Genomic DNA, 23,952 nt, shown 5'->3' on the forward strand with positions numbered 1-23,952 from the left:
CCAGAAGAGAATTGTGTCTAATGCTAGAAAATTAATTATAAAGACACGTTTACTCCTTATTTTTGAAAAAATCCCAAGGGCTTAAAGATCCTATAGCCTAACTTCTGTTAGACTGTGGCCAGAAATAAAATAGGCAGTGTATAGGAAAAAGGAAGGATGATTTTTATTTCAGAAAAGTGACCTGCTGTCTGATGACTCAAAGCATTTTCAGAAACCTGGTCAACATGATTCTCTTCCTAGGAAATTACACATAGTCATTTTTCTCCCAATTCTAATTTCCTTCTTTTTAAAAGTGAAATGAATAATACTAATGATTTCATTATTTATGTCCTTTATAACTTTCTGAGAATGTTCGTTTGGAGAAGGTATAGGGAAGTTACATGGATGTGCTTCCCAAGAACTTAGGAATAGAGGAATGAGGTCACCTCCTGAGAGCTTAACTCATAAAACCTACACATAATGGATGAGCTTAGTAAGGAGTCACAAACTCAAATGCTAAAATGACCAGAGATCAGTACAAAACCTAGAAGAGGAAACCACACAGTAGGGAATGGTGGGGAATGGGACCAGTTGGGGAGTGTGTGCACCAAGTAAAGTGATAGGTGTTCTTCAGTTTCTACTGACGGCACTGTGGCCAGATCTTCAAATTTTTCAAGAGAAACTATAAAAATGTATCTTCATGTGAACTATCTCAGTTTCAAAATAATAGTTTATTTGTATATTTTTAAAATTGGTGAGGACCAGAGTATTTTTATTGGTTGCTAATTTACAACATTTGAGGTGGGCTTTGGCAATAATAATGCAAGTGAATGTAAATGAGTGACTAGAGAGTTTGTGTAACACCCCAAAATGCCAAGATGAAATTAATCTCAGGATCCAGGAAAAAACAGGAATGTGACTATATTTTAAGAAGCTGAAGCTTAATTATTGTTATTAGAACCATTCTGGAGAAAGTCAATGTATCCAGATAGGGGGTGGCCAACTTGTAACTTAGGAAAAACAAAGGTCTAAGGATACAAATTTTGCAGTTTAATCTGATGTAGGGTATTAGAAGTGTATCCTGACATAAATCGGTCTCTGGGGAATTCTATGAAATGAAATAAAGATGACTAAGTATTCAGCAGAAAAAAAATAGTTGCTCCCCTTTTCCACTCATTTAACAGTTATTAATTGTATTCTTTTGATGTGCTAGGGATTTGCTAGCTACACTGATTTCCAAGCTCAAACAACATATGATGATTAATTTGGCTTCTTAAGTATTCTGACACAGGAAGAAGGTGCTCTAGATGGTCATTATAAAATAATATTCTCTACCATATACTTGCATTTTCACATTCTGGATTATGCACTAGTGCTTACAGAGTTTAGAAGAGGTTTCTGTTTGCCCAAGTCCAATTAGCTTTGGGTATTCCAAAAGTGCTTCTGAACTGGTAAAGATGAGGAGACACCATGGATAATGGCAGTTTCCCCAAGTGACCACAATTCTCTGAGGCCCTGCCTGAGTGTATGCTTCCCTTCTATAAAAAGCCATCAAGCTATGGCAGACTGAGGATTTTTGCTTCTACCCATAAGGATTAATGGCTTCAATATAAGAAACAACTGTTTTCAGCACTGGACAAGACATAGTACGAACTGTGATCCCTGAGAGAAAAGAAGTAAGTAAGGTGAGCCTTAGGATCACACCAGCTCATTGTTTGGAGGTCATTCACAGGCTACAATTCAGGTGGTTGAACCCAAACAGAGCCTAGTGGTCTTACTGAGCTTGGGAGATTAGAGTGGGGAGAGTGAGGTAGCAAGAATTTGTGGGGCAGAGTACCAGAGAAGGGAGCTATATTGAAAGAAAGCTCAAGGTATCAGCAATGAAGTTCCTTCTCCTCTTTACATGCATGGGGTGAAACTAGATGAGGCTGCTTGATGGTAGCTAAACAATCCTCAGAATTCAGAGGGCTAAAGGAAGTTTCCAATCCCACCAGTCAGAGTACAGAGATGTTGCAACACACAGAACTGATACAAGACCTCATAAAGATCATCTCTTAGTAGTGGGTCTGGACCTACCCTAACAAGCTAATAACAAGTCTCGAGGTGATTTAACTGGGCTGCAAGAGAGCTAACTGCATACCTAAACAAAGTCCAACAGTAAGGAAACATAATAAAAAACAAAATTCAACACTCTTCAGTGTTTAATAAAAAATTCCCAGACATACAAATAAGCAGGAAAATAAAGCCTATAAATAGGAGAAAATTCAGTAAATCCCAGGGAGATAGCCCAGAACTGACAGAAATGATAGAACAAGGGTGATAAAACAACTGTTATAAGTATGCTTTGTATGTCAAGAAGATAAACGAAAACATGAACACAATGAGGAGAGTAATACCAGGCATAAAAAGCCCCAACTGACTGAGATTTGAGAATGGAAACTGAAAGTTATGAAAAGAAAAATACACTGGATAGGATTAACAGAAGACTAGACTTCTCAGAAAAAAAATCAGTGAATCTGAAGACAAATAATAGAAACAATTACAGATGACACAAAGACTAAAAAGAATGAAAAATGTGAACGAGGCATAAGTGACCTATAGAACAATACTGAGTGATTCTGGAAAAATTTCAAAATTGGATAAAAATTAAACTTATTGATGCAAGAAACTTAATGAACCACAATTACAAGAAACGCAAAGAAAATGACAACAAAGCATATCTCAGTCAAATTCCTGAGAATAAGAAGTAAAAAATCTTCAAAGCAGATACAAGGGAGGAAAATCTTATGTAGAAAAAAAAAGAAAGAAAAGGTCAGCAGACATCTTATAAAAAACTGTGCACGCCTCCACACAATGGAAAGGCATCCCTTAAGGCAGGGTTTTTCAATCTTGACACAATTAACATTGTGTCAATGGTTTTGAAAATATTAAGTCATTTTTCTACATAAAAACAGTCCATATGTTAGTGGTACTTTAATCTTCAGATTAAATGATAATCTAAGATAGAATTGTCAGATGATCTTCCAAAAGAAACTCAACAAGGCCATATGACTTCAGGAAAAGAAAGACTGTAAATTTAGCAATGTTTCTCAAACTCAACACTATTGATATTGTAGACCATTTAATTCCTTGTTGGGGGTGGTGGTGGGTGTTGTTCTGTGTATTGTATGACATTTAGCAGCATCCCTGACCTCTATGCACTAGATCCAGATGTCAGTATCACTCCTTTCTTTCAGTTATGACAACCAAAAATGTGTCTACACATTGTCTAATATCTCCTGAGAGGCAAAATTCACTCCTGATTAAGAACCTATGCTCTAAAGTATTGAAAGAAAAAACACCCCTGCCAACCTAGAATTCTACATCCAGCAACAATATCTTTTAAAAATTAAAGTGAAGCAAAGATATTTTTAGATCTTAAAAATCTGGGAAAATTCATTACCAATAGACCTGCATTATAAGAACTTTAGTTTTTCAGGCAGAAGGAAATGATACCAGATGGAAATCTGGATTAATATAAAGATAGGAAGAGCACATAAAAACAAGTAAATAAAATACATGGGTAAATGAATTTTTTCCTCATTTCAATCTTTTTAATAGATAATTACCTGCTGAAAGCCAAAATAATAACAATGTATCAAGAGGTTTACAACATGTAGAATAAAATATATAACAAGAATAGCAGTAAGATATAGGACAAAAATAGCAGTAAAATATATGGCAATAATAATACAAGGGACAGAAAATAAAAGGTGAAATATACCATTTTAAAGTTCTCATACCACATGTGAAATAGCGTTATATTATTTGAAAGAAGGCTGTTATAAATGAAAGGTGTATATTATAAATCCTTGAATAACCATTATAAGAGTAAAACAAAGTTTTAATAACTAATAAATCAATAGTGGAGATAAAATTAAATCATGAATTAGATGTTAAAAAAAAAGAAGATAGCAGGAGGGGAAGAATGAAGGGGGCGGAAATCAGAGGGGGAGATGAACCATGAGAGACGATGGACTCTGAAAAACAAACTGAGGGTTCTAGAGGGGAGGGGGTGGGAGGATGGGTTAGCCTGGTGATGGGTATTAAAGGGCACATTCTGCAAGGAGCACTGGGTGTTATACGCAAACAATGAATCATGGAACACTACATCAAAAACTAATGATGTAATGTATGGTGATTAACATAACATAATAATAAAAAAATAAATAGAAAAAAAATTAAATCATGAAAATACCTAATTCAAAAGGAGAGAAAATGATGTAAAATAAAACAAATAAAATAACACATATAAAGCAAATAAAAAGAATGTATATTTAAACCAAATGTATTGATAATTACATTGAAGGTAAATGGTATAAAAATTCTAATGGAAAAGCAGAGATCACTGGATTGGATAAAAGTAAGACTTACTATTACCTGTGTATAAAACACTTTAGATATAAAGACATGGATAGGTAAATGTAAAGGAAAGAAAAATATACCACACAAACCCAAATCAAGAAAGACTGGCATGGCAATATTAATATCAAAGCATACTTGAAAACAAGAAATATTATCGGGAATAATGACGGAAATTTCATAATGACTAAGGGGCTTCAAGTAGACATAACAATCCTATATTTAAAAATACATGAGGCAAAATATGATATAACTGAAAGGCAAACTAGATGAATCCACAAATAAAGTTGGAATTAGTAGTATAAATACTGATGACCAAAACAAAATAATCAACCAAGTGGACCCAAATGAAACTTACAAAACATAAAACTTAACAACAGCATAATAGATAGTCTTTTCAAATGGGCATGGGACATTTGCTGAGATACCTTATTGTGGGCTATAAAACAAATCTCAGTAAATTTAAAAGGACTAAATCATGCAAAATATGTTCTCTGAGTTAAACTAGAAATCAATAGCAGGCAGATACCTAGAAAATCTCCCAAATTATTTTTAATTAAACAACACACTTCTATATAACTCATGGGTCATAGAGAAAATCAGAATGGAAATTAGAAAATATTTCGAACTCATTAAAAATGAAAATATAATGTGGAGGATACAACTAAAGCAGTACTTAGAGGAAATTTATAGCATTAAACTCATTTGAAAAGAAGAAAGGTCTCACATTAGTGAACTAGGCATTCACTTTAAGAAATTAAAAAAGAAGAGCAAACTAAACCTAAAGTAAGCATGAGGAAGGATACATAACAGCAGAAATTAATTAAAAAAAAGAAAACATAAGAACAATATAAAAGCACCATTAACATTAAAAGCTTGTTCATGAAAAGATCAATAGAATTGATAAATTCCTATGCAGAATGAACAGGAAAACAAGAGAAAGACATGAACTACAATTTCAGGAATGAACAAAATTATACAAAAGATTCCACCAAAGGTAAAATATGAGATTATTATGAACAAATTTATGCCAATAAGTTCGCAAGTTTAGATAAAATGATAGAGTCCTTGAAGACAGAAGAAATAGATAATCTAAAGAGCTCTGTATCTGTTAAGGAGAGTAGGTTTGTATTAAACACTTTCCTGCAAAGAAAACTCCAAGCCCAAGCAGCTTCACTGGTGAATTCTACCGAACATATAAAAAAGAAGTAATGTAATTTTTATGTAAACTTCTCCAGAAAACAGAAAAAAGAACATTTCCTCTATGGGGCCACATTACCGCATAACCAAAAAAACACTGGAAGAAAATTATAGACATTTATGAAAACAGATGCAAAAACCCTAAAAATATTTTAGCAAATCAAATACAGAAATATAGAAAAAAAGATAATACAGTTGACCCTTGAGCAACATGGGTTCAAATTGTGTGGGTTCACTTATATGATTTTTTGGATACAGTTACTATAAATGTATTTTCTCTTCCTTACAATTTTTTAAATAATGTTTTCTTTTCTTTAGCTTACTTTATTATAAGAATACAGTATATAATATAAACATACAAAATATGTGTTAATCAACTCCTTATGTTATTGGTGAGGCTTTCAATCAACAGTAGGTTATCAGTAGTTAAGTTTTGGGGGAGTCAAAAGTTATACGTAGATTTTCAGCTGCACAGGGTTTGATGAACCTAATCTCTACGCTGTCAAGAGTCAACTGTATATTATGATGAAGTGGGTTTGTTTTGGAATTCAATGTCACTGTAGTATTTGAAGGTGAATCAATTTAATGAATATATCAACCATCTTTTTAAAAAGCAGGATTATCTTATTAATACAGATGAACACTTTTAACAAACTCAATATCCATTCATGATAAAAATTCAGTCTCTAGAAATAGAAGTAAAATTCTTAAACTTGATAAAGGGATATTTACAAAAATGTATTTCCCATCATACTTAATAGTATAAGACAATACTTCCCCCCAACACTGAGAACAAGGAAACGATGTCTGATGTCATAAATTCTATCTAAAATTATTCTGTCAGTGTAATAAGGTAAGAAAAATTAAACCCATATGAATTAGAAAAGAAACAAAATTGTATTTATTTATAAATGTCATAATCATCTATGTTGAAAATCCCAAGGAATCTACAAGAAAGCTAGTAGCACTTATAAGTGAGGATATTTACAGGATATGAGGTAAATGTACAAAAATCAATTCTACTTTTATATAGTAGCAATGAGCAACTGGAAATTAACATTACAGAAATAAAACTATAAAAAAATAAAAAATATTAGTGATAAATTTAACAAAATATCCAAAACTATACACTGAAAATAATACAAAATTGCACAGAGAAATTACAGATCATTTAAATAAAAAGTTAAATAATGTTCATGGATAGACATATTTGATATTCAGTTTTCAACCTTCCCAAAATGATCTCTTGATTCAACTCTATTGCAGTAAAAATATCAGCATCTTTTCTGGTAGAAACTGACAAATTGATTCTAAAATACATAGGGAAATGCAAAGTCCCTAATAGAGCCAAAACAATGTTTAAAAAGAATAACATTTCAAAGCTTACTATTATGTTATAATAATCAAGACAGTGTGTTATTGCCATAAAAGCACACATATCCCAACAAACAAAAGTTAAGGCTAGACAGCTTCACTGGGGAATTCTACCAAATATTTAAAGAAGACTTAATACTAATTCTTTTCAAAGTCTTCCAAAAAATAGGAGATACCATTTTTTTAAGATTTATTTATTTTAGATAGAGAGAGCGAGTGCGCACACAAGAATGAGTGAGTAGGGGGAGGGGCAGAGGGAGAGAAAGCCAAGCCGACTCCATGCTGAGTGCCAGACGCAAGGCTTGATCCCATGACCCGGAGATCATGACCTGAACTGAAATCCAGAGTCAGATCCTTAACCAACTGAGCCACCCAGGTGCCCCGAGGAGGTACCATTTCTAAATTGATTTTGTGAGGCTAGAATTACAGACACCAAAACCAGATAAGGATGCCACAATAAAAGAAAATTACAGGCCAATATTGAGATGAACACAGATACAAAATCCTCAACAAAAGATTAGCAAACCACTGGATGTTATATGTAAGTGATGAATCACCAAATTCTACTCCTGAAACCAATATTATACTATACGTTAACTAACTAGAATTTAAATAAAAGCTTAAAAAAAATAAAAAAGTAAAAAGTAAAAAAAAATATATTAGCAAACCAAACTCAACATTACACTAAAATGATCATTCACTATGATCAAGTGGGATTTATTCCAGGAATGCAAGGATGGTTCAACATCCATAAATCAATCAACATGATAGACCACATTAACAAAATGAGAGATACAAATCTTATGATCATCTCAATAGATATGGAGAAAGCATTTGACAAAATTCAAAATCCATTTATGATAAAAACTCTCAACAAATTGGGTAATAAAGGGAGTGGATCTCAACATATTAAAGGTCATGGATGACAAGCCTACAACTAACATTATACTCAGGTGAAAAGCTAGAAGGTTTTCCTCTAAGATCAGGAACAAGACAAGGATGCCCACTCTCACCACTTTTATCAACATAGTGCTGGAAGTCCTAGCCACAGCAATTAGTCAAGAAAAAGAAATGAAAGGCATCTGAATTGAAAAGGAAGAAGTAAAACTGTTACTGCAGATGACATGACATAATGTAGAGAAAACTCTAAAGATGCCAATAAAAAAACTGTTAATAAAAAAATTAATAAATTCAGTAATGTTTCAGGATACAAAATCAACATATAAAATTTATATAATACATAAATGCATCAAAAAGAGTAGCTAGGAATAAATACATCCAAGGAGTGTGAAAGATCTGTATACTGAAAACTGTAAGACACTGATGAAAGAAATTGAAGAAGACACAATTAAATGGAAAGATATTCCATTTAATTGGATTGGAAGAAATATTAATATTGTTAATATGTTCATAATCTACAGACTCAATGCAATCCCTATCAAAATTCCAATGGCATTTTTCACAGAAACAGAAAAAACAATCCTAAAATTTTATGGACCCACAACAGACCCTAAATACACAAAGCAATCTTGAGAAAGAACAAAGATGGAAGCATTGCTCTCCCTGACAGAACCATATATAGAAACTCTGAATTTTCATTAAATCAAGTTTATAACTCATTTACACATGGAGTCTAAACACAAAGAAACAAACAAAACCCCTAAGGTCATGGATACAGAGAACAGATTGTGGTTTCTAGAGGTAGGGGCTGGAGGTGGGCAAAATGAGTGAAGGTGGTCAAAAGGTACAGATTTTTACTATAAAATATACATATTTTGACTATAAAATATAAAACCATAACATAAATGCCATGGAAATATAATATATAGCATGGTGAGTATAATTAACAATCCTATATTGTTAGTTGCTAAGAGAGTAGATCTTAAAAGTTCTTAACAAGAAAAAAAGTCTGTAACGATGTGTGGTAATGGATGTTAACTAGTGTTATTGTGGTGATCATTTTGCAATATATACAAATACTGAATCATGTTGCACACCTGAAACTAATATATGTCAATTATAGCTGAATAAAAAGGATTTTTTTAAGAGCACACATGTGGATCAAAAAAAATTCCAGATGTAGATCCACACATATATGGACAATTGATTTCAATGAGGAAAAGGATAATCTTTCAAGTGGTACTGAACAACTGGCTATCCATATAGGCAAAGAAACAGATCTGACTTTACCTTATATACAAAAATCAACTTGAAATAACCCATGAACATAAATATAAGAGCTAAAACTATGAGCCTTTTATGAGAAGACATAGAAAAAAATCTTAGAGACCTTGAGTTTGGCAAAGATCTTAAATAAAAAATTAAATGCACAGACAGAAAAGAAAAAAAGTAAAACCTCTTGCTTTTCAAAAGACACCATTAAGGAAAAGAAATGCAAGCCTCAAACTGGGAATAATATTCGAAAAAATATATAAAGAATACTTTTAACTTAAAAATAGGAAAACCAATAACAAATGGGCAACAGTCTGAACAAACACTTCACCAAAATGAGCAGATCTGAAATAAACTCATGAAGACATGTTCAACATCACTAGTCATTAGGGAAATGCAAATTAAAACCACAGTGAGATAACACTATACATCTACTAGAATGACTACAATGATACAGACTGATAATTCCAAGTCTGTGACAATGTGGAACACCTGAACTCTTATATAATGCTGCTGGGAATGCAAAATGACATAGACATTTGGAAAACAATTTCTTATAAAGTTAGACACTTATCCTCAGATCAAGCAATGCTCCTCCTAGTTATTTCCCCAAGAGAAATAAAAGACTTATGCAAATATGCAAAAATTCTAATATCCAATGATTCTCAGGTTTATTTTTTAATAGGCTAAAAACTGGATTGGATCCAAATGTTCATTAATTAGTAAATGGATATACACATTTTAGTATATCCAGGAAATGAAGTACCATTCTGTACTAAAAAGGAACAGACTACTGACATTTGCAACAACATAAATGAATTTCAATCACATTAATCTTAGTGAAAAAAGCCAGACACAAAATGCTAAATATTGAATGATTCTATTTGCATGAGATTCTAAAACAGGTGAAATTATAGTGGTAGAAAGTAGGTTAGAGGTTGCCAAGCGACTCACTGCAAAGTCATGAGGAAACTTTATGGAGGATGAAAATATTCTATTTCATCATTATGGTGATGGTTAAGTGACTATATAAATTTGACATAACTCGTAAAATTGTACATTTAAAGTTGCTGGATTTTATGTAAATTATACCTAAATAAAACTGATAAAAACTTCCCATAATCCCCTCACCCAGAGAAAACTACCATTAATATTGTGACATAATCACTTTGTTTTCATTAGTATTTAACATACTTGAAGTCACATTTATTTGTACACTTTATATCCTGTATTTGCAATTTTTAAAATACAGTCTTTGTGTTCTATTACTTGCTTTGAAAGACTAATTTTTAATGGCTGTTTATAATTCCCTTAGAGATTCTTCTGTTGTTGGATATTTATTTTGCCTATTACAAATAACTAAAACTAGGAAAATACATTTATGTGTAAGGTTTTTATTCTGTAATTTAGATATTTTCTAAAGCCGATTCTGCATAATATTTTGACTGAATATTGGAACAGCCTTCTAAGTGACCCCACTTTCACTCCTCTCTTGCTGTTGTCAGAGTTACTTCCCAAACACAACAGATGATGTCACTCTCCAGCTTACAACCTCAGTTGGCCTTCTGTTGTCTACAGGGTGAAGCCAAGGTTCCCTGTTGAAACACAAATGTCTTATGATAAACAAACCTCAGCCCTCAACATACTCTCTGTTATGGGTTGAACTGTGCCTCCCATTGAAGATATATATTGCCATTGCAAATGGCAAGATATAATGAAATCTTGCCATTTGCAACGACGTGAATGGAACTGGAGGGTATTATGCTGAGCGAAATAAGTCAATCAGAGAAAGACATGTATCATATGACCTCACTGATATGAGGAATTCTTAATCTCAGGAAACAAACTGAGGGTTGCTGGAGTGGTGGGGGGTGGGAGGGATGGGGTGGCTGGGTGATAAGACACTGGGGAGGGTATGTGCTATGGTGAGTGCTGTGAATTGTGTAAGACTCTTGAATCAGAGACCTGTACCTCTGAAACAAATAATATATTATATGTTTAAAAAAAAAAAAAAGAGAAGATAGAAGGAAGGGAAAAATGAAGGGGGGGAAACTGGAGGGGGAGACGAACCATGAGAGACTATGGACTCTGAGAACAAACTGAGGGTTCTAGAGGGAGGAGGATGGGGGGATGGGTTAGCCTGGTGATGGGTATTAAAGAGGGCACGTACTGCATGGAGCACTGGGTGTTATACACAAACAATGAATCATGGAACACTACATCAAAAACTAATGATGTAATGTATGGTGATTAACATAACATAAAAAAAAAAGATATATTGATGTTTTAACAAAGCCCCAACCTCAGAATACGACCTTATTTGGAAATAAGGTAACTGCAGATTAACTAGTTAAGATGAAATCATACTGGATTAGGGTGGGCTCTTAATCCAATTCGATTTAGTGTCCTTACAAGAAGATTGCCATGTGAAGACACAGAGATACAGGGAAAATGCAGGTGAAGATGGAGACAGAGATTGGAGTGATGCACCCACGAGCCAAGGAATGTCAAGGATTGCTCACTGTCATAAGAATCTAAGAGAGAAATATGGGACAGGTATCCCCTCAGAGCCCTCAAAAGAACTGACTCTTTTCATACCTTGATTTTTGACTTCTAGCCTCCAGAACAGTGAGAGAATAAATTTCTGTTGTTTTAAGCCATCCGGTTTGTGGTCCTTTGTTACAGCACTCCTAGGAAACTAATACGTATGCTATGTCCCTCTCACATTGAATGGCCTTCCTTTTCAGAGCCTAGCCCACACTGTTCCACTCTTTGGCAAATGTGACTTGGTTTCAGGATCTCCTTTTGGATGAAACCATCTCTGCTTTTCCTTTTAGCTTCAGGAAGTGGGCAGCATGGATCCTCATTTTTCCCATTGTAAACAGGAAAATTGATATCCTATAATTACCATCTCTCCCTCAACATACTATGAGATTTTTGAAAAGAACAGAGATAACATCTTACTCCTCTTTGTATACCCATTGCCAAGTGACAGTGAGAATGTAGTCTGCTGAGTAACAAAATCTTAACACATCCCACAAAAAGTGCATGACATAGTATACAAACTTTGGAATGACTTGAGTTAGGCAGACCAGATTGGGTTTAAAATCCAGACTCCACCACTTAGCAGTTGCTGGGTAATCTTGGGCAAATTGCACACGCTCTCTGTACCTCAAGATGTTCATCTATAAGACAGAGATTATAATTTCTTTCTGGTGGGTTATAAGAAATTGATGAGGTATCATATGTGACTATAACTACACACCTAATAGGCATTTAGTAAATAAATAAATATATATGTGTAAATATTTATATATATATTTATATATATAAATATATAATCATTATATTTTGTTGGACCTATACATAAGACTATAAAGATAAAATTAGTATAAATATCTAGAAATAAAAGGCAATTATTATAAAACTTATTTTCAAAAATGAGACCTACTTCACTTACAAATTACTGACAGAACCATATAAAGAATCTTTGAATTTCCATTAAAATAACCACAATCTTGTTATTTTGATTGGAGAACACTGAGGACCTTGATATGTTTATTTACTGAGGTCAATTTAATTTTGGGCAATCAAAGGAAAAGAAAAAAAAAGAGGAGGAAAAAAAAACCAGAAATGAAGAAAAGAGAAAGATAATCTGATTCCTGACGAGTCTCTGCCAACATCTAGCTCCCTAATGACTCATTTTTTTTTTTTCCCTAGAGAGAGAAGCTATTTTAGGCCTTAATTGTTTTGTCTCTTGACTCTGAACAAAAATGAACACTGAGGAAAGAGTCACACTGTGGTTCGAGCCCAGAGCCCTAGGCTCACAGTGTACCTTGAGGGTCCCGGGAGGACCAGCTATCACAAAAATAGTGGGGTTCTGTCAAGCTTTTAACCCCACACAAAGGCCCTTCCCAGCTGCTGTGGACTGGTTCCAAATGGAGCCCTATTGTTTCTTTGGTGAACACACAAAGCAAAAGGCAACAAAATAAACATATCAGCCCCATCCTTCAGAGGTCTTATAAACCACTCACATCTGTTCTCAACATCTCTGTATCTAGCAATTTCCCAAAAATAAAGTGCATTTGTGTTCTTAAATGTAACTTGTCAATCATAAAAGATGAGTCTGAGACCATCAAACTGAGCTCCATTAGAAATGACACACTTTTATAGAACATCACCATTGCAAAACAGTATAAATGGGGCTTGGGACAAGTTTAACAGTCCTTTAAATTTAGATCTCTGAAGCAGAAGTAAATAGGGTTACAAACAGTACATGAACTAGCAATGGAGTGTAGAAGCTAAGAGTGCCCAGTTTAACTCCTGACTTTGCCACTTTCTAGCTACTACCCCAGCTTCCTCATCTATCACATGAAGATAATAATAGTACCTTCCCCAAATGTTGCTATAAAAATTAACTGAGATGATACTGTACAATGTGTAGGATGGTGTCTAGTAGATAGTAAGCCCTCTATAAGTGTATGCTATTATCATAGCTGTTATTATTGGCCATTTTAGATTTCTGCAAAAAGCATAGACTCATCTACAATGAAACACCTGGGGTAAATCATTCTTTTTCTCAAACTATCACATTTCTGGGAACCACAAAAGATTTAAGCAGTAAATTGTCAACTAAGAAAAAGCAATTCACAGGATGAATTATTCCAGGCTTGCCTTGCCTGGAGTGGCCCTAAAATGTTCCCTTCTGCCCAAAGGTTATTACAATATATCTATAAGATTCTTACTGGTTACCCTCCAAGGCCCAAGGACTGTCAAATCTCTAACCCACCCACTTGCAACTCAGAAGCTTCTCAGCTCCATGCTCCAGGCAGCCACCACCAAACAACTGAGGTTGGCAAGGATAAAATACAACTATTTGTTATCACCAGCATAAGATGTTACAACCTGCAAAGAAGGGATGCAATCCCCTTTATAATGGTGGTACTGGGTGAGGGGTCAGGGAGATTATGACTTCTGCCCTTTTAGACAAATGTCATTATACCAGAATTTCATTTCTCTACAGTCTCAGAGGATAAACTGGGAGAAGAAAACATTATTTCAGTCAAAACTGGTTAAATACTAAAGTGGGTAAGGGAGTTTTGTGTATTAATTCTTCCAGTAAATTATTCTCTATACATAAGAATTAACTCATTACATAGTAGACTCACGGCCCAAAGCAGAGCTGCCCAGTGGGTATGCCAGGGATGATTATAGGTGTGCAAGAGGTAATAATCCCTTCATCTCTTGGGGCAGGTAAGGCAAAGGTACTTAGGGCAGTATCATGTACATCAGTATGCTGTGCAAATAGTATCATTTCATATGTGTGCCATGAATGGAAAAAGTTTGGGAACCACTGGTTTAATAAATGAATACATTTTCTAAAGTATCCTCAATTGTAACTATGGCAAAACTTAAGCACTGGGTGGCTTATTATACTTCCTATCATGGTTACCAATACAAATATGTTCTAGGAAAATCCAGATATACATTCTTGATCTGAGAGCTCAGTCCCATAACCAAAATTCTGTTATGATTAGCTTCCTTTGTTTGCAAGGGACAGAAACGCACATGCACTAAGGTATAACACAGATAATAAGGGCTTTTCACAAGTCCTATCAAGGGAGGCAGGAATCCCATGGAATTAAAAGACTGAGCCTATTCAGAACAGGATACAGAAGCTAGCAGTTTGAGAGACTCCAGCCACAAGAGATCCTACATCTTTACCCTGATATTCTACTAACAACATGACTTGGCTACATTCTCTCTTTCTCTTTGGGGGATTGTCTTGCATTTTCTTCCAGTTGGCTACCAGTGGGCTTCTGGACCCTCTACTTTATATCTCTTCCACTAGTACTTTGCTTTTGCTTATTTCTAGGTTCTGATTTCTCATAACTTCAACCTGCTTTTAATTTTTCCTGATCCCTGCTTCTACCTCATGGTCAATCTCAATTTCCTTCTTTGTCCCCACTTCCTGTCCTGTCTGCATTTTTCAGGGTCAATTCCTATTGCTAACTCCTTGTCTTTCTCCCTACTTTTCAATCCACATTTTTTTTATATTCTTATGTTAATCCCCATACATTACATCATTAGTTTTAGATGAAGTGTTCCATGATTCATTGTTTGTGCATAACACCCAGTGCTCCATGCAGAATGTGCCCTCCTCAATACCCACCACCAGGCTAACCCATCCTCCCACCAGTCAATCCACATTTTTGAGAATAAGCCTGTGGGTGATCTTTCCAGTGCCTCTTTCTATAGAACCTCGGGTCTTCTTCCAGGCCACTTACTACACTATGTTTTGACTAAGGTCTTGGGTCCAATCCCCACTGAATAAGAGGGGCTGGAGTCACAGGTTTCAAAATATGTTCCTTCAACAGAGCTGTAGTGGGAGAAATTTTCCTTTGGAGATCTCTAGGTAGGGAAGATAGAATATATCTAGAACAAGCCTCCTCAAGAGAACAAGGTTTTTATATTTTCAGTTTGATATCAAAGAGACCATTTAAACACATTCATTGTCTTAGAAAGAAACTCTTTTGATAATTTGCTTCTCTATCCCTTCTCTTTCCTTTTCTCCATCCATCCATCCATCCATCCATCCATCCATCCATCCAACAAATATGAATCTGTCTTCAAAAGAAATGTATGAAATTGCCAATAACCATAACGATCCTCGAGGAACATGAACCTATGAGGTAGATAAATTGTGTATGCAAATCATTTTAAGTGTCCAAAGAATGCCAGAAATCAAATGTTATGAAGTTCAAAGGACGAAGATGACAATTCAGCTAGTCTCTGAAAGATAGAGAAGATCTGATATTCATTCCAGACATAAAGAACAACATGAGCCTAAGCCTTGAGTTAGCAGAGTTTTGTAACATCAAAACAGAGATTCTGGCATTTTAAGTTCTAGAAGAAGTGCATAATAATTGTAAAAAATTCAAACAAATTGAAAAAATATATACTCTAAATTTGTTCACTCTTTTCTATACTACTAAATCAAAACCTTATAATGATTCCACGAGAAAGATACTATGAAACCCATTTTACAAAGAAGTAGGTTAAGTACTTTCTTTGGGTTAAGAAATTCTTTAAGTGAATGTTCCATCATACCTTGTTATTATGGAGCTTTTGACTTTAGCTGATATAGAAGAACTCAATTCAGTTTTGTAAGTAGCTCTTGTTTTTTGGGGGTCATTTTAACCAGAACTGGAAGGAAGCCAGAGGTGGGCACTTATACATTAGCTGGATGAAAAGATTCCACTTACAACAGAAAGTCCCAAATACTTCTATGAGTACTTAAATCTTTACCAGACTTTCTGACATACTATAAGGTTTATTTTTGTCTCCAACAGAAGGTGAATTTTACTTTAATAATGGGATGTTGATGAAACTGTTGAAGGTTTAAGAGAAATCAGATGTATTTCCCCTCTATGACATTACTTTTTAAATAAACTAAATGAATTTTTAATCAGCTCATGTCTAATAGAATGGTCAACTGAATTTACTTAAGCCTCTTCCTTTCATAGCCACATGACAAAGTCAGATTTCTGAAGGAACATGTAGAGCAGATAAAGGGAACTCAAGTTACGTGGCTATAGAACACTTACCCCAGACTGCCATGAAGACAGCAAAGAAGACAGTGGCTCCATTATCAAAGAGGTGGGTTACCTGGGAACAATATGAATCAAAGTTAAACTAGTTTCTCATAAACTATATTTCAATTCACACTTTTTTTCAAGTTCTGTAAAAATAAATGAATGTTGCAAGGTTTCTTTGGGAGATATTCCTTTTGGATCATAATCAAGAAGGGGGTTCCTCCAACTATGAAGTAGTTTGGATAAGCAAGAGAGAATTTGTTCCCTTTAGGTGGTTATCACCTAGCTGAACATTTATCAGCAGCCCCAACAGTGCCAAAAAATTTTCTTTTATGCACCATAAAAACTGTTATATGTGGACATATGGATATACTTATATTTAAGACCAGGGAGGTATTATTGTTGCTGCTTTAAAGGCTCCTGATTTCTATTTTTAATGCCTCATTTATTCACTTTGAAAACATGGCTATTTTGTTTGTGTAGTTTTGAGCAAACATTTTCTGGGCTGCCCTCTGGATTTTAGTATTACAAAGAAGACAGAGCAGACCATTAACAAAATCCACTTCCACCTTTATTAAAGCCACAGGTAATCACTGTATTTACCTATTATACATAACACAAAGACAGCTAGCAAATACTTTATTGCTAAATAATATATTCTATCACAAACACCACAGCAGAAAGCAAAGACATTCGTCCTGCAAAACTGCCATGCTCATTTCCGCCTCCAGGATAAATCACACCAATGTCATGCGGAACTGAAATGATGACTGAAACGTTCATAAAGCATAACCTTTTTTGGGTGCTTTATAGCTCTCTATAAAATATACTTTACTATCCCTTGGAGAATGTGCCAACTATAAACAGGTCTTTTCCTGTTATATCAGAGTGTGAAGTATTTCAAAATTTCCCAAAAGTTTATGCCTTCTTTTTCTTTGAACATAGGAGAGATGAGCAGCATTCAAATACCTAATGTAGATAAAAGGCAAAAGCCAATTTATTTCATATGCCAGAGGGAGTGTTAAGTTGTATATTGCATACTGTATAATATCCTGAGCATTAAATCAAGCCCGAGAGTTCCAGTGGTGTATATGGGTGGTCTGTGCTCTCTATTAGGGTGTTTACACGGAGTTGGTGGAAGTTGTAGCCTCCACCATCAGTGTAGATTCTGGAATGAATTGTGGTGGGCATTGTTTTTGGCTGTTCACATTATCTTTCTCCCCTCTCCTGGTAGTAGATGTCTCTCATGTAGGTCACTAGGGGCATGTGGCTCAAATATAGAATTGATTATAGAGTCCCTCCCTGGGACTGATAAACAAATATTTGGAGAGAGAGATTTTTCTGCTGCACTTACTTGGAAATATGTGAATCAGGAGGGGTAAGTTAATGAGGACTTCTGGTTCCTACTAAAATGTCAAGTTAAAATAGAGTCATGGCTCCTTTTGCCAAAATCAACCCTAGAGAAGCAAGATAGTAGATTCTGGGAACTAACAAAACACAAAAACAAAGACCCTGAGAAACCCCCAGGCAGATGGTAAGTTGCCTTGAACAGGTGTGTGTGTGTGTGTGTGTGTGTGTGTGTGTGTGTGTGTGAGAGAGAGAGAGAGAGAGAGAGAGAGAGAGAGAGAGAGATGGAGGTGGGGGGATAAAGGGAGAGTTAGTGGCAGTTCCCAAGCAAAGTGGGAGCTTGGCTTGGAGCAATACACAAGTTCTACTCCAGCCTCTCCCTCAATGGTCATTGGACAGTTAGGGTCTCCCATCAAATCGGCTGCGACAGGCCAAACCACAGGGGCTGGTTCTTGGGGTAATATCAGAGTTCTGCCTGGTTGAGGAGATGAGGAGGTGCTGCCTGGCCAGCTGTCCTCAGACATTCTCTCCTCGGTCCAGGTCCTCTTAAATTTCAGGCCTGGTAGATTATAATCAAGGAAGAGTGGCTTCATCCAATTCTGTTTTGTTCCCGGGCAGGCTTAAAAATGAAACGCTGATCAGAAAGTCCTCTGGAAAAGTGCAGCACACAGTGGTGCCTGAGACACACTGTCCTCTCCTTTCTGTAAACTCACCAGGCCTGAGAGCTGAGTGCCTGGCCTCTGACCATCACCCAAAGTGGTGACACCTCCAGGGGACAAACATGCACAGGTCAAAATAATAAAGTATTTGGGGAAGACAGCTGACTCCAAAGAATTCCAAACTAGGCAATATACATGTTCTGAGATAGACATTCTGTAACAGTAGACCAAGCATTTTTAAAAAGCAGAAAAACATGCTTAAGGAGACAAAGAAGATATAAGCCTCATGTTGTGACAGTTAGGAGCCACCTTCCCGATCATGTGAGGAGAACCTCTCTGAAGAAGGATCATGTAGACAGATAGCCAAATAGAGACATCTGAGGCCTGGAGGATCAGTTTAGGCCTTGAGGCCCTTGTCCTCAGACAGTGTGAGCTATTCCAGTACATTTTTCCAGTGAAATGAGCCAATAAGTCCCTTTTGGCTTAAGCCAATTTCAGTTGGGTTTCTGACATCGCAAATGTAAAGGTTGGGGATAAAGCATTCCTGATCGGCAGAACAGCCATTGATTAGATTGGATCTGGGCTCTGATTGGATCCAATATCCCTATGTATCCTCAGTCCCATGAAATGATTTGGCCTTTCTAATAAATGCTTCTAAAGGAAACTCTACAGAACTTCAGTTCTTTCATTAGAGGCTTTTTTTAGCTTTCATTTTACTAAGTGTTTTAAGGAAGGACCCACTCTAAAATCCAGAATCCGAACATCTTGTAGCCTCAGTATGGCACAATGATATGTTCTGCAATCAGACAAACCAAGGCTTAGCTAACTTAGCCTTACTGCTGTGTGACCATGGATGAGTGATTTTTACCTCTGAGTAAAATGAGAGTGATAACATCTACCTTGAAGTTGCTGTAAGAATTAGAAATAAAAATGTAGGTTGCCTAGCTACTTTTATGTATACAGCCTGGCTATTATTATAATTATTATTGTTCTAGATCTTATGTTCAGTAGAATAACTGCTCAACTAGCTCCTATAAAATCTGAGCACTCTGAACTATCCATGATGATCCTTTTAGGGAATTATCATGGATCTCCCTAGAGAGAGAACTTCACTCAGGTCATATCTTTCCATGTAAAAAACAAATATCCCCGAACAACAATAACAAAAAACTGCATTTCTGAGATTCCCAAAAAGCAGAATTTTTGCACCTGAGTCATTCAAGCTTAACTCATGATCTTTAAACAAGATTGTATTACTGACAAAACTCTCTTGATTCTCACCAAATCTGTATTTACCAAGCTCATTCTGTTAGTTTTTCCGCACTCACTTGGGTCTATCACCAAAGGTAGGGAGTGTATTTTGTGCTTTTTTGGTCTCTTGTAGCACTTACCCGGATCTAAGATCACAGCTGGCTGCTGTGGTTTGGGCTCCACCCACACAGACTGGCACCTGCAGTGTTACAGACATCATGGATGGGCGGGCTCCTGGGCTGTCTATCAAATGTTCTCTCATTTAAAATGAACAAAACTCTGCCATGCCAACAGTGTAATTAAATAGATCCAAGCTGCAGGGATTGCAGATATTCAGTAAAGTCTGCCAACCCTTTTTGTATCTGAAATCTGGGAAAGTTGACAGGTAGTGGTCTTGGAAAAGTCTTCAGCAGCCCATACTCTAGCTATTGCTTTATATTAGTGACAATGCCCATAAGTAAAAAATAAGGAACTTGATGAATGTATCTAAAATTTTAATAAAGTAAGGCATAACATGAGAAAGGGACATGAAATAACATATAATAGACATAATAATGCTATGTATGTTTTTTTCAAAGTACTTTTCCATATATGTACTATCTTCTTTGGTCTTCATGATAAGCCATGGGGCAGAAAAGGTAGGTATTACTGCCTGCATTTTAGAGATGAGAAAGCTCAGCCTCAAAGAGACTGTCCATGTACCCGGTCAAGAAGGCAAGTAACTGAACTAGTCCTGAATCTAATTTTTTTTTTTTTTTACAGTAACAATAATGAAAGAAGAAAATGATGGTGGCTCTCATTTACTGAGATCTTACCATCTGCCAAGCACTTTGATCAGTAAAGATTTTATCTCATTTCTTATAACAATCGTGTAAAACTAGCATCATGTTCTCCATTTTACAATAAGAAAACTGTGGCTCAGAGAGGTAAATTACTTGTTCTGGGACTGACACGTGGTAAAGAGTAGAGTCAAGATCTGAGTCTTTCTCTGACTCTAACAACTGTACTCTTTGCCGTGTGCATACTGCAGCTTCCTGTGATGATAATCAGAGCTAATATGCAAACAATGAATCATGGAACACTACATCAAAAACTAATGATGTACTGTACCGTGACTAACAGAACGTAATAAAAAATAATAAAAAAATTAAAAAAATAAAATACATATACATATACAGTAAAAGACATATTTGAATAAGAATACCAAGTGATAAGAGGTAACCCTCTCCTACAATATCAACTTGAGACTCAAAGACCAGCAATGACAAAGAGAATATAGTTACCCTCTGTTCCTCAGGGAAATGTATGAAAAATTCAATCTACCCAAAATGCCACAGATTTGAAATTACCTTGGCATAAACGCAGCTATCTGACAGCCTCATGAATGGACAATATTTATCGCACACAGGACACATGATGATATCTGTAGCTTGGCAGACTTCTTTACTGGAAGAGAGAATAGAAAAGGACTCCATTTTAATGACATAAGAGCATGTTTTCTTCTCCAATTTCACCAGAATCCTTAACCACTAAATAAGATCCAGTAGATTATTGTCCTTAGAAGCTTCCTAGCCTTCTGTTATTAATGTAAACAAGTGCCTGCACATTTTAATAATTTGATAAACCTACTTATTTATGAGGTTGTTTTTTGGTTTTACATATTAATAAGTTAAACTCTGAAAATACATGAAGCACAACATTGGACCTTATACCCTAAATGACACAAAAGTCATTCACAACACTGCACAGATTTGAAGGAACTACATACTGAAGTATAGAAACAACCAGGTACCTAAAAGTGCCTGCTTCAATCTCTAAGTGCATGGTAAGTGAAAACCAATAATGGAGGGCTGAATAAAAATAAGATGCACTAGTTCTAGGGGAAAACTATATCCCCATTAACAATTCCACCAGAAAGTAAAATATTTTTACAGGAGGCAGAATCAATCAATCACTTTTACTTTTGCCATCACTTTTAAAAGGCACACTTATTATTTAAGATCATTGTCTAGCCTGGCAATAAAATCTCTATGAATACCTTAAACTATATTCTGGTGAGAGAGAGCTAAGATAACAATCCTCAACACTGAATCATTCTCAAGGCCCCAGCAAGTTGGTAAGATTCTTTCCGGCTTAGGTTTAAACGGTCCTTGTAAAAACACAGCATTCCTAAAAAAGGATTATTAACCCACCATTTTGCAGGATTAGCAGAAAGAGAAAAGGTAAAAAAGTCAGAAAGAGAGCAACTTTTAGCCAGTGAATGGAAGTGATTTTTCTGTGGACACGGAGTGGCTTATATGTCCATAAATGTAAAGTCTGATTCCCTGGTAACTGAAGACTACAGCAGGGGGCAATGGATGGAACATCTAGTGAATTGAGCCTTCTGAATTCTTCCCAGGAGTGACTGAGAAGGCAGTTAGAAGGAAAAGTGGGCCCACAGTCCGGGAACATCCCCAAAGCACCACCACCCATCTCTAAATTGAAGCAAAGGCAGGCTCACCCAGAGCTCCCCATACCTGACTTGGCAGTGATCCAGAGTAATGACTCCATACAAAAAGACAAACAATCCAATGAAGGCAGCTGGGAAGAGCATGCCGGTATACCAGCCCAACCAGGCAAAATACAACCCAATCTTCTCTCCAAAGTACCGCCTGTTTAAGACACAAGAGCCTTGCAAATCATAGTGAAGTGTTTAGAGGGGGCATTATAAAATACTTTGCTCAGTCATGTTACTGGCCTTGCTGATACATGCATCCAAGAGAATAGAGCACTTGACCAAACTAAGGCTCTGGCTTAAATTTCTTCTCCTATCATTATATATCAGAAATAGATGAACCCTTCCATAAAAGAGCATGATTATATACAAGCTTGTTCTGAGAACACAAATAAACCCATGCCCATTCAGGAAGATACGACACTTATTAATACAGAACCAGGAGAATTTGAAGTATTGCTGACAACACATCATCTCATCTTTGCTATTTCTGAGTGTGTGCTTTTTTGTAACAAATGTATTATAATTACATATATCTTTAAAAATAGGAAACAAAGTTATTGCAAAAAACTTTAAACACCCTTTCAATATTTCGTAGCTTTCTAAGATGTTTACAATGCTAGAATCACAAGATATTAGAAAGAAAAAAAACTAATTACAGAGATTCAAAATGAATTGGTTATGAGAGCAACTTTTCCTTTTAAGTGATGATTTTTCACAAGTTTCAACATCTACCTCAATAAATATTTTTTCTGAGACTAACCAGTCTGCCTTGTGCCCTGCAGTGTGCGAAGTTTAGAAATGTCCAGGGAATTCCTTGCTTTTTCTTTCTCAAACACCATTAATAATATAATTGACTTATGTTAGAATACAACCCAAATTCTGCTTTCTATGTCTCTCAACTGCTGTATTTCATTAGTTAGAAGTTAATTACTTTTTAGTCTAATATAAGAATATTCTAATTATTTTTTTTAATTTGCAAAGTTAATTTATTCAGGAAAAATATGAAGAAGCAAAATATTTTAGCTTATATAGACATGCTTACATTTTTTAAATTTTTCTTTTCTAAGATTAAAAATACTTAAATACATTCTTTCAATAGAAGAAAATCCATCATAGTAAAGTAGTCACTTAAATCACCTAATAGCTTTTTTTAAAAAATTTTATTATTTAGTCACCATACAATACATCATTAGTTTTTGATGTAGTGATCCACGATCCATTGTTTTCGTATAACACCCAGTGCTCCATGCAGTACGTGCCCTCCTTAATACCCATCACCGGGCTAACCAATCCCCCCTCCCCGCTCCCCTCTAAAACCCTGTTTGTTTCTCAGAGTCCATAGTCTCTCATGGTTCATCTCTCCCTCCGATTCCCACCCCCCTTCATTTATTCTCATTCTAAACAAATGTTGCTGACCACCTGTTTCCAAATACTGGCTTCTGCTTTTCTCTTAGAATGTCCAATGGTTCCTAAAAGC

The 23,952-nt window shown here is 35.6% G+C and overlaps 1 protein-coding gene across 1 annotated transcript in view; it reads right to left on the reverse strand.

The window, feature by feature from the left end:
- Positions 1-23,952, reverse strand: part of ANO4 (anoctamin 4) — a 231,393-nt gene that overhangs the window by 66,716 nt on the left and 140,725 nt on the right. Inside the window, exons 11-13 of the mRNA XM_034987747.1 lie at positions 22,495-22,629; positions 21,328-21,424; positions 16,734-16,794 (exon numbers count right to left, since the gene is read on the reverse strand). Coding sequence (XP_034843638.1) covers positions 16,734-16,794; positions 21,328-21,424; positions 22,495-22,629 — 293 coding nt within the window. The remainder of the gene's footprint in view (positions 1-16,733; positions 16,795-21,327; positions 21,425-22,494; positions 22,630-23,952) is intronic.

This window comes from Mirounga leonina, unplaced genomic scaffold (genome assembly GCF_011800145.1).
Source record: "Mirounga leonina isolate KUSES-001 unplaced genomic scaffold, KU_Mleo_1.0 Mir_418, whole genome shotgun sequence".
In the NCBI taxonomy this organism is placed as follows: domain Eukaryota; kingdom Metazoa; phylum Chordata; class Mammalia; order Carnivora; family Phocidae; genus Mirounga; species Mirounga leonina.